This window comes from Haliotis rufescens, unplaced genomic scaffold, assembly GCF_023055435.1.
Source record: "Haliotis rufescens isolate VD_foot unplaced genomic scaffold, xgHalRufe1.0.p SCAF_5, whole genome shotgun sequence".
NCBI classification, from domain to species: Eukaryota; Metazoa; Mollusca; class Gastropoda; order Lepetellida; family Haliotidae; genus Haliotis; species Haliotis rufescens.
Genome location: NW_025964223.1, coordinates 20,444,293 through 20,460,188, shown reverse-complemented (window position 1 = coordinate 20,460,188; position 15,896 = coordinate 20,444,293). Strand labels below are relative to the sequence as shown.

At 43.1% G+C, this 15,896-nt stretch overlaps 1 protein-coding gene across 2 annotated transcripts in view; it reads left to right on the top strand.

Annotated features, from left to right (window-relative positions):
• Window positions 1–15,896, top strand: part of LOC124138980 (palmitoleoyl-protein carboxylesterase notum1-like) — a 51,064-nt gene that overhangs the window by 12,276 nt on the left and 22,892 nt on the right. For both annotated transcript variants that reach the window (XM_046505909.2, XM_048384409.1), the window contains one exon: window positions 3–260. In XM_046505909.2, the coding sequence (XP_046361865.2) occupies window positions 16–260 (245 nt within the window). In that variant the 5' untranslated portion in view covers window positions 3–15. The remainder of the gene's footprint in view (window positions 1–2; window positions 261–15,896) is intronic.

The following is a 15,896-nucleotide window of genomic DNA, read 5'->3' as shown; positions in this document are numbered from 1 at the left end:
AGGCTTTGTAACAAAATGGAGCTTCACCATCTTCTTTCATGGATGTGTCTCGTGATTGTAAATGCCGGACCTGCCGACAGAGGAAGGAACGATATCACTTTAAACACTGAAAAACTTAACGAACTTGGCAGCCAGGGACAATTGTTGTTACGTCACATAGCGATCACAACTCACAGCTGCGGCATTAAGGAACAACCGAAATTCCGAAGGAAGTTACTTCGTCACAGCCCCGTCACATGCAACGACGGAAGCCCGGCTGGGTGAGTAGTTCGGGTTATTAGCCTTGAGTGACTCTTCTATCAATGAGGTATGAAAGTTGTTAAATTGTTACCAAAGAAACCATGTAAACAAAATAGTTCCTTCATGAAAGCGTCTCGTCTCGCCCCAACAGCCATTAAACTAAGTGGCGTGGCAAACCCAAGCGATAGTTATGTTTCTCCCGCTGTGAAAATTCCTCCGATTACTACGCTAGTCCTAAGGGCCCCTAATCAGGATCTCAAGGTTAAAAAGCGATACTGTTGCCCTACGACTAGCTACCTGTTATTGTTGCACATCACCGGCCTGACATGAAAGGCGTACTTGAAATTCCACATAAGACAGCTATAACTTCAAGGAAGAAATTATGCTACAGAGAATGCTGGTCACATGAGACCTGCGTTCAGGTTATGGGGATAATGAATGGGGACCTCGATTGTTGTCGTTTTGTATTTATTCGGCCTCATCTTGCGATATGCGTGATTACCGGTTTCCTTACATCCTTACATCCTTACAAGTCGTGGTAATTATTGTAGAACGAATAGTGGCAGTATCACAGTAACGTAACATTAGCAGTTGCCGGTGTAGTTGCAATAGCTGAAGTTGTCACAGTAGATGTTGCAGTTAGAAACTTTATTGGTAAAAGTAGTACAGTCGATGAGTGAGTTTGTTTTCACGGTGTTTCAACAATATTTTAGTTGTTTCGCATGGTAGGAAAGGCCATATTGATGCAGGCATACGTTTACCACATTAGTGAAACCCACGAACACGGTATGGTGCTAACAAACCTAGAAACATAATCAAGACGAATGTGGGATTCGAACCCACGATCATATGTTAGTGACACGCCTAAGGGACGCAACTCGGCACGGCGAATAAATGCGCCTCAGACAACAGGGCTCCTTAAACTAGCAGGAGAAGCAGTCGATAACATATTATAGTAACACATGACAACGATTACATAATACTTAACTAATTAACCCGTGAAGATCCGGGGTAGAAAAGGTCTTCAGCAACCCATGCTTGCGTTAAAGGCGACTGTGCCTGTCGTAAGAGGCGACTAGTGGGATCGGATGGTCAGGCTCGCTGACTTGGTTTATGCATGTCATCGTACCCCAATTGCGTGGATCGATGCTCATGATGTCAATCAGTGGATTGTCTGGTCCAGACTCGATTATTTACAGACAACCGTCATGTAGCTGGAATAATGCTGAGTGCGGCGTAAAACAACAAACAAACAAACAAACTTATCTAATTGAAGTATTTGTATTAGAAGTAGCGTTAGTAGCAGCAGGAAGCTATTCAAAGACCCCCTGTATAGACTCCCTGGTGGTAGTATGGGGATCTCTAGTTGTCGTAATAGCAACACCAGCTGTCGTACAAGTTACAGTAGCAGTAGTAACAGCTGTAGTGACAGCGGTAGAAGATGGATGTCGATTGTTTGTTGTTTAACGACGCACTCAGTAATATTCCAGCTATATGATTGTGGTCTGTAAATAGTCTAGTCTGGACCAGACAATCCAGTGACTGATGTTATGAGCATCGCGATGAGTTAATTATAAGTGACAGTAGTAGTAGTAGTAATAGTAGAAGTAGTAGTAGTAAAAGCAAGGGTTGAAGACAGGTCTGTGTTACTAGTTACGCGATAATATTTAGTTCACAGACAGGACGGGGGCACGGGTGGCCCAGTCGTCCAAGGCGCCGCGATTCGCTGTGCAGAGTTGCGTCCCTTGGGCACGCCAGAAACCTATGATTGTGGGTTCGAATCCCGGTTCGCCCCGATTATGTTTCTAGGTTTGTCAGCACCATACCCGTGCTCGTGGGTTTCACCGAAGTGGTAAACGTCTGAGACCTGCATCACTTCGGGCTTTCCTCCCACATTAAGCTGACACGCCGCGATATAACTGGAATACTGTTAAAAGCGGCATTACACCCAACTCACTCACTCACTCACAGACAGGACATAACCAATACATGCACACGAGAACACGAGGCGACCAAATGCCCGAGACAACCCTTTTTATCGGTTATTTCAAAAGATGAAAGAGATGCCCTTTTCTGTACACTATTTGCAGATTAACATTCATCAAGTAATTGTTTTACAACATTCAAGATCCATGTATGCAGAGTCGACCCTTACAACATAATCAACTTCATGAAACACTTCAATTTATTCAAACACAATTGTGACTCCGGACACGTGAGGTTAGCTGGATCTGATAACGCAAGCTCAATAGAAATACCGTTCCGAAAGTCAGACCCAAAAATGTGTCGGAAAATGTTTCAACCATACCACTAACGCTCTCCAGACGGAGTCCAAGCTTGAGCTGGTCTTTCATTCCCCTTGCCTTCTGCGAAGCAAGGTGGGACACATTAGCGTTGGATATCCAAACTATACGATTAATTTCCTTCTCTTTTGTAACAAAGCATATCATACGATTCTTTGATATCTTAAAATGATAACAGACTCCTTTGATACGGGTTGAGTGATAACAGTATATATCTTTGATATGACTCATTTCAAAGGATCATGGATTTGTTTGATATCGTCGAGACTCGCATGTGATGTCACGCATGATGTGGTGGTTTGTTGGGAAGCCATTCAAACGGTCCTGATATCCTTATACAGAGGTCCCACCCTGTGGATATGTTGCCAATAGCAACGTAGCTAGTGGAAATATTTATCAAGGATATCTTTAATTGATCATAATTGATATAATTATTGGTATCTTGACAATTGGGAAGCGATCATTTCATTTTCTCAGAGAGAGAGAGAGAGAGAGAGGGAGAGAGAGAGAGAGAGAGAGAGAGAGAGATGGGGCGCGTTACTACGATTCGGCTCACCCTATCAGAGAAGATAGGGTATGTTTTGATACGGTGCCGAAAAAACAAATAAAATCCAAAACCCCAAACAAACATAATCAGGTCAGCCAGGGACTAGCAGGGCAGAATACGCCACCCGGTACGCCACGTGGGTCATGTGGTGGTTACATCATTGTGGACAACGTGGGTTGTTGCTCATGCTGTCAACCACTGGTATGCCTATCCTGAGACTCGATTATGTACAGATAGTTGGCTTAGCAGGAATATTGCTGACTGCGGTGTTGAAATATATTCATTTATTGACTATGTGTCGGGAAATTTGGAAGCTTGAAAGTGTTTTGTATATGTTATTATTTCACAATGTTAAAATCCAGGATGGAGAACATGGGATTCCAAAGGATTAAAACAGGATCCTTTCATACCCAAGGGACGCAACTCTGCACAATCATAACACGACTACCTAACTCTGTTGCTAAATTACACAAATGTAATAATCATTCAGTTTCGGAATTCCTAAAAAAAAAGCATTTTAAGCACAGACCGGGCGCATCGTTTGCATTTAAGCTGCCCTCGTGTCTTTTATCTGATCATTTTTATGTTTTATACGTAAGCCGACTATGATCAATTCTTAATGGCAGGATATCAAGCAATGGATGTTTACGATGTATTTTCAAATGAGACTTGGATAAAAGTTGAAAGTAAAGTTTCCAAGCTAATTACCCAATGTGATTCATGTACATGTGTGAACAGTGCCCCATCAAGGCTAAACGGCCAGTCGGGTCCAGTGCCAACCAGCTAAAGCGCAAAGTCTCATTCAATCAGTTTACTGCGTACGAGCATCGGAGTATCGCACTGTACGGTCTGAATGACGAGTTTTCAGTTAACCATGACTGTGTTATCTTGCTGCGGCTGTCTTTCAAAGACTTGAAAATAACCATACAGTTTTTGAACGTTACCTTAATGATCGACCTGCGTCCCTGGCAGCGTCATGGCGGCCGACACATTCATCTTTCTTAATGTGCATGTCAACATGGCGATCCCCTTGCAGGGTCAACACGGTGTAGGGTGAAAGATCAAAACCGTTATTATCTGTCAGGGCGCTTGATGGCTAACCCTTTGTGTACTGAAGGAACCCTGTTGCTTGATGGTTAACCCTTTGTGTACTGAAGTAAACCTGTTGCTTGATGGCTAACCCTTTGTGTACTGAAGGAACCCTGTTGCTTGATGGTTAACCCGTTGTGTACTGAAGTAAATCTGTTGCTTGATGGTTAACCCTTTGTGTACTGAAGTTACCCTGTTGCTTGGCGGTTTACCCTTTGTGTACTGAAGTAAACCTGTTGCTTGATGGTTAACCCTTTGTGTACTGAAGTAAACCTGTTGCTTGATGGTTAACCCTTTGTGTACTGAAGGAACCCTGTAGCTTGATGGTTACCTTTTGTATACTGAAAAAATCCTGTTACATGATGGTTAACCCTTCATGTATCACAGCTACCATGTTGATTGCTTGTTAAACCTTCTTTTTTACCATAGAGCCCTATTGATTGCTGCTTAGCCCATTGTGTTCACTACAAGTCTTTTCTTGAAAGGTAGCCTTTCGTGTGGAAAGGAACTCTGTTACTTGATGATTAACTCTTTTAGTACCAAAGGAACTCTGTTGCTTGATGATTAACTCTTTTAGTACCAAGGAACCCTGTTGCTTGATGATTAACTCTTTTAGTACCAAAGGAACCCTGTTACCTGATGATTAACTCTTTTAGTACCAAGGGAACTCTGTTGCTTGATGATTAACTCTTTTAGTACCAAAGGAACCCTGTTGCTTGATGATTAACTCTTTTAGTACCAAAGGAACGGTTACTTGATGATTAACTCTTTTAGTACCAAAGGAACCCTGTTACCTGATGGTTAACTCTTTTAGTACCAAAGGAACTGTTACTTGATGATTAACTCTTTAAGTACCAAAGGAACCCTGTTACCTGATGGTTAACTCTTTTAGTACCAAAGGAACTGTTACTTGATGATTAACTCTTTAAGTACCAAAGGAATCCTGTTGTTTGATGATTAACTCTTTTAGTACCAAAGGATCTCTGTTACTTGATGATTAACTCTTTTAGTACCAAAGGAACGGTTACTTGATGATTAACTCTTTTAGTACCAAAGGAACCCTGTTGCTTGATGATTAACTCTTTTAGTACCAAAGGAACCCTGTTGTTTGATGATTAACTCTTTCAGTACCAAAGGAACCCTGTTGCTTGATGATTAACTCTTTTAGTACCAAAGGAACTCTGTTACTTGATGATTAACTCTTTTAGTACCAAAGGAACTCTGTTACTTGATGATTAACTCTTTTAGTACCAAAGGAACTCTGTTACTTGATGATTAACTTTTTAGTACCAAAGGAACTCTGTTGCTTGATGATTAACTCTTTTAGTACCAAAGGAACCCTGTTGCTTGATGATTAACTCTTTTAGTACCAAAGGAACCCTGTTGTTTGATGATTAACTCTTTCAGTACCAAAGGAACCCTGTTGCTTGATGATTAAGTCTTTTAGTACCAAAGGAACTCTGTTACTTGATAATTAACTCTTTTAGTACCAAAGGAACCCTGTTACTTGATGATTAACTCTTTTAGTACCAAAGGAACCCTGTTGTTTGATGATTAACTCTTTTAGTACCAAAGGAACCCTGTTGTTTGATGATTGACTCTTTTAGTACCAAAGGAACCCTGTTGTTTGATGATTAACCCTTTTTTAGTACCAAAAGAACCCTGTTGTTTGATGATTAACTCTTTTAGTACCAAAGGAACCCTGTTGCTTGAGGATTAACTCTTTTAGTACCAAAGGAACCCTGTTTCTTGATGATTAACTCTTTTAGTACCAAAGGAACCCTGTTTCTTGATGATTAACTCTTTTAGTACCAAAGGAACCCCAATGTTTGGTTATATATCCTTTACTATTCGCAGATACAGCTTTTTGGGAAGGGGGTGGAATTGGTGCTTGGTGGATCACTGATCACACGTTAACACACAAGAGCAAGATGAAAGAAAATTGTTGACGAGGTGACTATGCTTGTCGTAAGAGGCGACTAACGGGATCGGATGGTCGGGCTCGCTGACTTGGTTGATGCATGTCATTGTATCCCAATTGCCTAGATCGATGCACATGCTGTCAATCACTGGATTGTCTGGTTCCGACTCGATTATTTACAGACCGCCGTTATATAGCTGGAATAATGCGGCGTTAAACAACAAACAAACAAATAGTTGGCGAACCACTTTGCGTTAGCTAGTAATGGTATTGTATTTATAACATATCACCAAACGAGAAGGTAATACGTTTATAGGTTTAACCCTACATCCCTCCTAACCTCCTGTTTTATTACCGTGTACGAGCAGTCGCAATGTTGAGTTTTATCAGTAGTAGGAGTAGGTCGTTTTGAATGAATCCCTGGTTTGATACAGAGTTGAACGTATTGGATGACACTGGTGCTCGCTCAGTATGTAATGTGCTGTCGGGTCGATACCGCTTTCACAACAACAATTATCTCCCCTATAGTCAACAAGAATCGATGACGTCATACACACCCCGCCAGACTTAGAAGACCACGCAGCTACTCTTAATCTCGTATCGCGTTCAAAGCACAATAGAATAGCTGCAGGACTGAGTGTCTATCGTCGTTTGCCTGTTAGTCTATTAAGAGTTGAAAGAAATGAAAGCCGAATATGAGGCCTGCGGAGTGGAGCCACTTGAGCACCAGTAATGTTCGAACGCCAATATGTCACCTTACATAGGCTTTCCGCAAGTCACGAACTTCAAAAGGTCCCGATGGTGTTTCCCGAATGAAGGAGTTGAGGGACTATCGATTAAGTCCGATTGGGGTGAGGCTTTGACCAAAGGGGTCATTACAATGGGATAGAGGCTCTTATCCTCGAGAGGGGACAGAGAAGGCTAAGTGTGCCTCCTCCGCTCGTGATTCATTTCATCAAAGACCCTTGCTCAATGGGATCAAACGGCCGCGTGTTTTGGCTTGAAGTCCTTTAGGAATTAAGTGGTTAGAGATAGTTTAGTTTCAATGCTGTTTTGGGCAGAACGGACGATCTAGTTACAACCCAATGCGGCCATTTATCGGAATTTGAAGATGATATTTCAGTTGGTGTGGTTTTGGTGGCATTTGATTTTATGTTGGAGAATAATGTGTTGATGGTTAAGGGATCGATCATTGGAGAAACTGTTTTAACAACATTGACATCCACATCAAACATTCCCAGTTCTCAGTAATATTGCTAACAGGAATGTAAGAATTCACTCACTCAGTGATAAATCAACATTGCCCATTGTCCCTTGTTTTTTCATGAACTTTCCAAATATGCGTGTAGTTGTTTCGTTGACGCTGATGTTGCGGGAATCAGCATTGTTCCTGCTACATCAGCTGCCTTTAAGGTTTTGAATCTGGACCAGGCAAACCAGTGACGGAAAACAGGACCATGAGCCTGAATTCCCAAAACAACCTCAATTTGAGAGCGAACGCGTTTTCATCAGCGTTAAGGAGTGAGTGAGCGAGCATGGTTTTACGCCACTTTTAGCAATATCACGGCTTCACTTATTGTACTATGTGGGGAATCGAACCGGGTCTTCGTCGTGACGGGCGAACGCTTTAACCACTAGGCTACCCTTTCGCCCCTATAATGTATGGGGGGCATGAGTGGCCCAGTCGTCTATGGCGCCGCAATTCGCTGGGCAGAGTTGCGTCCCTTGGGCACGCCAGAAACCTATGATTGTGGGTTCGCCCCGATTATGTTTCTAGGTTTGTCAGCACCATACCCGTGCTCGTGGGTTTCACCGAAGTTGTTAACGTCTGAGACCTCCATCACTTCGGGCTTTCCTCCCACATTAAGCTGACACGACGTGACATAACTGGAATACTGTTTAAGCGGCGTTAAACCCAACTCACTCACTCACTATAATGTATGTTGCATGGTTTCGTTTATATCACATGACATATACATGGCTGAACTAAATAAAGCAGTTTTAAAGCTCGCTTTGGGCAACGGGGCCCGGTTTCAGCTATTGTTATTGTTCATAAAAATGGCCACTGTTTCGAACGCAGGTAGGTAGCAAGCTCGAAACATCGCCGATTATAGAATATAATACATTTCTATTGAACTTTGAAAATGTAATTAAAAAACAATATTATAAAAACACCATACACGAGGATGATCTCGAGTTTCATGAGAATTGTTTACATCTAGTTTGTCAATAAAATATATTTTCGTCAAATCAAACATTCAGCTGAGGTGAAAGTCCTTGAAATCTTTTATACACTCAATTGAAACCCAATGGGGGGAGGGGGAGGGGGGTTAGTCTAGTGGTTAAAGCGTTTGCACGTAACGCCGAAGGCCTGGGTTCGATTCCCCAAAAGGGTACGATGTGTGAAGCCCATTTCTGGTGTCCCCCGCGGTGATATTGATGGAGTATTGCAAAAAAAAGCGGCGTAAAACCCAACTCACTTAATCAATGCAAAGGGTAAGCCTGTATAACCATCGCTCGTTACGACCCCCCTCAACCAAGAGTCCGGGGGGAGAGGATCTGGCGGCCTCTTTGATGTCCGGTGATATCTTGTTCGTCCCAAAAATGTGTTTACCTATGTTTACATTTGTTCACAGCATGTGAGCATAAAGATCTGCCACTATCGTTTGCTCACCTCCGCTCATAGGTCAAAGCTCGCGCAGGTGGTTTAGAACCCTACTGATTTGTTTGTATGGGTTGGTTGGTTGGTTTGTTGTTTAACGCCGCACTCAGCAATATTCCAGCTATATGACGGCGGTCTGTAAATAATCAAGTCTGGACCAGACAATCCAGTGATCAATATCATGAGCATCGATCCACGCAATTGGGATCGATGACATGCATCAACCAAGTCAGCGAGCCTGACCACCCGATCCCGTTAGTCGCCTTTTACGAGAAGCATAGTCACCTTTTACGGCAAGCATGGGTTGCTGAAGACCTATTCTACCTCGGAAATGTTTGTATTGGAATAACCATCCCAAACCATTATGGCATGGGTGGTTGTTAAGTTTTCTTCACATAAGTGATACTTAGAAAATCCACGTGTTCACTGACAATTATGATTGTCAAAATACTGTTTGGTCTTGTATTTGTAGCATTGGTACACGATGTACCGGTGAAGATCCGGGGTAGAGGTCTTCAGCAACCCATGCTTGTCGTGAGAGGCGGCTAACAGGATCGGGTGGTCAGACTCGCTGACTTTGCCTATCACTGTCCCCGATACTCACTTCATATGAAACTCCAACCACAGTTACATTGACGAGCGTGAGCGTGAGTTTTCATATCACACCCATTCCGTGAATATCCGGGGTAGAATAGGTCTTCAGCAACCCATGCTTGCCGTAAAAGGCGACTATGCTTGTCGGAAGAGGCGACTAACGGGATCGGGTGGTCAGGCTCGCTGACTTGGTTGATGCATGTCATCGTATCCCAATTGCCTAGATCGATTTTCATGATGTCAATCACTGAATTGTCTGGTCCAGACTCGATTATTTACAGATCGCCGTCGTACAGCTGGAATATTGCTGAGTGCGGCGTAAAACAACAAACAAACAAAATATATCACACACATCATCCTCGATTGTCCAGTGTGTTATATCTCTCTCATTCAAATATGGCCCAGAACAAAAGCCATGGTAGCGATTGCGTTCAGGGTAAGTATAGTCATGGAGATATGACACATCGGATTATCGTGGATGCACACACGCCGATCAACAACCTTATCTTTCTTAAAAGAACACATTCTGTTCCATTCTGGTTAAATCGTATAACGCCAGATGAGAAATAAATTTCAAAACCACCAATTCTTAAAAACCGGAATTTATCCGAAAAGACATTCTAGTCCGAGGACATATTCCTCCAATTTTGAATAAACTTATTGAATCAACAGATCAAAGCGTTATTGATGCCGACTCCGAGTAGGTAAAAAAGTGTCATGTTTCTAAACAATCAGGTAACAAATTATTTGTCGGGAACGAAAATCCAACCCTCTGAAAATAATATGGTTGCTCCCTAAAGCTCTTTGTTAAACCAGAGAGGCAAATTCCACGAACACAACTAAGGGCAAATTTTCCTCCACAAAGGACATTTTGTTATGTGGCTGGCGAGTAGCATACAGTCTCGATACTCACCAGTAATATGCTTATATAGTGGAAATACCTTTCAAGGCGGTTCGCGTCTTTCGTGGTTCTTTGAACGCAACACAATCCTATATTCAAAGGGATTTCTGGAGTATCAGTCTTTTGAGTTATGGGGAAAAGCAATACTGTCTTCACTTTGCCCCTCTTTTGATGATGGTGTCGGCTCCCCTCTTTTCACATTTATGCGACACCGTTTGCTGTTACAGTTTGACTAAATACAATTATCCACGTCTCAAAGAGCTGAGGGGATGACCGTCTAACACTGTGTACTCATAGTTAGCTATCAGTTTCTCATACTACATACAGTCTTGAACTGTTTCATTTTGTAATCGTGACAATATGACATTACGGGGCATGTCGAGCAGGATTTAATGCACAATTTGTTCCATGAATGGTCATTTGTTATTTGGCGCCAAGTGCTTTAAGGGTAATATTGATCGACGGGCTGTTAAATTCATAAGATACTGGAGTTAATAGTGGATACAGTACCTGATGTAGGGGCGGTCGGGTAGCCTAGTGGTTAAAGCGTTCGCTCGTCACGCCGAAGGCCCGGGTTCGATTCCCGACGTGGGTACAATGTGTGCAGCCAGTTTCTGGTGTCCCCCGCCTTGATATTGCTTGAATATTGCTAAAAGCGGCGTAAAACTATACTCACTCACTGTGCCTGATGTTACAGTTGTCCTAAGCTACGGCACCCGTGAAGATCCGGGGTAGAATAGGTCTTCAGCAACCCATGCTTGCCGCAAAAGGTGACTATGCTTGTCGTAAGAGGCGACAATCGGGACCGGGTGGTCAGGCTCGCTGACTTGGTTGATGGATGTCATCGTGTCCCAATTGCGTGGATCGATGCTCATGATATTAATCACTTGATCGTCTGGTCCAGACTCGATTATTTACAGACCGGCGTCATATAGCTGGAATATTGCTGAGTGCGGCGTTAAACAAACCAACCTAAAGTACGGTACTGCTACAATGGTGCTCACGGTCGACGGTGCATTTGATGGTGGAAGGTACTGTACTTACAAGATATATTTCACACAACTGAGATTTCGGGTACAGTACTTTTAATCTGAGTTGTCATCACGTTGATAGCGCCTCTTATGTTACGGTACAAACTTTTGGTACCCGTTACTGGTGGTATGGTAACGGTTCCACTTGTGTGAAGGCTGCACTTCTGTTTTGGTTCTACTAAAGTTACGGGTCCACTGAATGTTACGGTTCTACTGATGTTATGGCTTCACTGAATTTGAAAGTTCCACTGACGTGATGGTTCCACTGTTATTGCCCTACTGATGTGAAGCTTCCACTAATGTTATTGTTCTACTAATGTGAAGGTTCCACAAATGTTATTGTTCTACAAATGTAAAGGTTCCACAAATGTTATTGCCCTACTGATGTGAAGGTTCCACTAATGTTATTGCCCTATTGATGTGAAGGTTCCACTACTGTTATTGTTCTACTAATGTGAAGGTTCCACTACTGTTATTGTTCTACAAATGTAAAGGTTCCACAAATGTTATTGCCCTACTGATGTGAAGGTTCCACTACTGTTATTGTTCTACAAATGTAAAGGTTCCACAAATGTTATTGCCCTACTGATGTGAAGGTTCCACAAATGTTATTGTTCTACTAATGTTAAGGTTCCACAAATGTTATTGCCCTACTGATGTGAAGGTTCCACTACTGTTATTGTTCTACTAATGTAAAGGTTCCACAAATGTTATTGCCCTACTGATGTGAAGGTTCCACTACTGTTATTGTTCTACTAATGTTAAGGTTCCACAAATGTTATTGCCCTACTGATGTGAAGGTTCCACTACTGTTATTGTTCTACAAATGTAAAGGTTCCACAAATGTTATTGCCCTACTGATGTGAAGGTTCCACTACTGTTATTGTTCTACTAATGTGAAGGTTCCACTACTGTTATTGTTCTACAAATGTAAAGGTTCCACAAATGTTATTGCCCTACTGATGTGAAGGTTCCACTAATGTTATTGCCCTACTGATGTGAAGGTTCCACAAATGTTATTGCCCTACTGATGTGAAGGTTCCACAAATGTTATTGCCCTACTGATATGAAGGTTCCACAAATGTTATTGCCCTACTGATGTGAAGGTTCCACTAATGTTATTGTTCTACAAATGTGAAGGTTCCACTGTTACTGCCCTACTGATGTGAAGGTTCCACTACTGTTATTGTTCTACAAATGTAAAGGTTCCACAAATGTTATTGCCCTACTGATGTGAAGGTTCCACTAATGTTATTGCCCTATTGATGTGAAGGTTCCACTAATGTTATTGCCATACTGATGTGAAGGTTCCACTAATGTTATTGTTCTACTGATGTGAAGGTTCCACTTATGTTATTGCCCTACTGATGTGAAGGTTCCACTAATGTTATTGCCCTATTGATGTGAAGGTTCCACTTATCGTCGGAGTAGTGCTGTTTACATTGTAGTCCATACTGCAGTGTCGCCTCCAGGGTTCCTGGTTAGAATGGGATCCCTGGCAACATGTGCTGGTCGTGCGAGGCTAATTCATGAATCGGATGGCAATACACGTTGAGCTGGTTGATCACGTGTCATCGTAACCCGTCTGCGTGGATCTTTGCTCATTATATCAATCACTGGATTGTCTCGTCCAGCCTCGATTATCTACAGACCACCACCATATACCTAGAATATTTAGTGCGGGTAAAACAACAAACAGACATATACTCTCGTTACTGACTGCGATCTATCAGGGACTATAAGACACGTGAACAGTGAGAAGGACGCGACTATAACCTGTTTCGTGACGCTCCTAATTAACTGGTGCGACTATATCTGTCGCACTCACGCGGAAGTACATTCGCCTTGTCATTGTGACGTCATATCCAAGAGATAATGAATTGCCACTTAAAATTGACCTATTCCGTGGCGTTATAGTAGTCTCTGAAAATCGCTTTTTAATCATACCAAAACAATTATGTTTAACCTTACGCTCGTAGGCTTGGAACTAAGACCGGGTCAACCTTTCCGTCCTGACTTGATACTTCCTGATTAGTCAACGCTTAAAAACCGATAGATGATTACCTTTTTGGACTGAAACAGAACCGTTTTCCCTGCCTAATGTAACGTTTGGCAAAAGCAAGCTGCACACTCCAAGACCTCCCTTGATTCCAAATGTAAGAGGAACGGTTTAAGACCCCCCTTGATTCCAACTGTAAGAGGAATGGTTTATTAATACAGAGCGATCGCGAATGTAGTTAATTGAGGCAACAATATCGCTTATTTTCAGACAGTTATGCACGCGTTTTGTACTTCAGCCCTCCCGACTCTGCAGCAACGCGGGGACTATCAAGCCGATTACATTACGATGCTGGCTCGATTAGACTAAATAAAAAGGCTGGGAAACAATGCGAGTGTTAGTATTGGAAGCTTATATACACAGTAGCTAAAGGTGGACGGTGTAGACAGACAACGCAAGGTGGGGGATCTCTGGGTTCGTGCGTAAGCCGAAGGCGCGTTTACCGGGAACAGTAGCCATGAACCAAAGACGAAATGATGGGCCGGGGGCAGAGTACAGAATCTTGTGATCAAAGGAAAGTACAAAGGGACCGCTCGACTCTTGATTGCTTGTTTATTCGTGTTGCACGTGAGATAGAATTATTCCGCATTAAGTTTTCTTTTTCGTCGCTCCCGGACAAATGTTTGTTAGATTTGACAAGTGGTGTGGACTGAAGCGAATGAGTGAATCATTTCGTTTTTTCTTTGTTATTCATAATAAACAAATGTTGTTGTCTGGTAAGTGAATCTTTTTAGGGTTTTGTCATGGATCTTGAGTAGAAAGAGTCGTCAACATCATCATCATCATCATTATCATCGTCATGTTCTTCTTCAAAGTGGGTTTACCGCCTCCGTGGTCTAGTGGTAGAGCTGAAAAAGCGGGGTTCGATCCCCGGCCGCGTCATACCAAAAGACGTTTAAAGATGGTACTTGTTGTTACCCTGTCTGGCGCTCGTCATTAAGGGGCTAAAACAAGGACTGGTCGGCTCGGAGTCAGTATACTGTGTCTGAGTTGGGTATTCATGTTAAACTGCGGCATGGTATCTCAGTGTGATAGCACTATAAATCGGCATCAGTCCGGACTAGTACAAGCAGCCACACAAACACACACGTACATGCACGTCGCTATATAAGTGCAATAATCTTGGACGCGACGTTAAACCTCATTTCACCTCACCTCAAAGTGGGTTAAGCCCAACTCATCATCATCATCATCATCTTCAAAGTGGGATTAAGCCCGCCTCATCATCATCATCATCATCATCATCTTCAAAGTGGGATTAAGCCGAACTCATCATCATCATCACCACCACCTAATCCACCTAGGCCTTAATTAGATGCAGTAAGAACGGGTCGCAATCTTGGTCGCTGTCGGTCGTTGTGCAGAATAGCGTCCCTTAGCCATGCATGGATCCGCTGGTTGTGAATCATGGTCAGTCAGCATCATAACCTTGCTAGTTAGTTTCACCAACGAGATAAACGTCTACAACCTGCGTCATTTAGACATTAATCTCACATGCCATCATATGACTGAAATAATGTTGAAAGCGGCCTTAAATCCATGTCACTTGCTTAGTCTATCCGGCAGCGGTCCCGTGAAGATCTAGGTATAGAACAGGTCTTAAGCAACCCAGCGACTTGGTTGATGCATGTCATCGTATCCTACTTGGTTGCGTAGGATGGGTGACGAAATCTCCTTCTTCTCTGAGGAAGCTGAACTTTTTGGATGGCATTTATGAGTCTCCCTGTGACAACATCATATCTTGTTCAAATCCTTTAAAGTTAGTGCTAATGTTTTAGTCCCGAGTGTGAATGCAGAACATAACTGACTACCAATGGTGACATCAGCTTCAGTTGTTGACCTTGGTGGGTAAGCTACAGTGTCGTGGTGTTCCTTTACTAACCACTCTAAACTATTAAACCACGTTTCACTACTCAGAACCGCTAAGAATCCTCCTTGACTACCTTAAACGCCACTCTTCAGTACTTCAAAATCCACTTTTCACTACTTAGAACCTGGATTCACTACTTCAAACACTATGATGATTCCGTTCGCTATGGCCTCGCAGCAGGTCACAGGTGGGTGGTCACCATAGCACGACAGAACTCGACGCCCATCAGACTCTACCCTCTTTCACAAGTCGCCCTAACAGCACTGGACGCCTATCAGTGACCACTCACTCTCACAGGTCACCCAGACAGCACTGGACGTCCATCGGTGACCACTCACTCTCACACGTCGCCCTTACAGCACTGGACGCCTATCAGTGACCACTCACTCTCACAGGTCATCCAGACAGCACTGGACATCCATCAGTGACCACTCACTCTCACAGGTCATCCAGACAGCACTGGACGTCCATCGGTGACCACTCACTCTCACAGGTCACCCAGACAGCACTGGACGTCCATCAGTGACCACTCACTCTCACGGGTCATCCAGACAGCACTGGAACACCACTGATGACCACCCACTCTCACAGGTCACCCAGACAGCACTGGAACACCACTGGTGACCACTCACTCTCACAGTTCACCCAGACAGCACTGGACGTCCATCGGTGACCACTC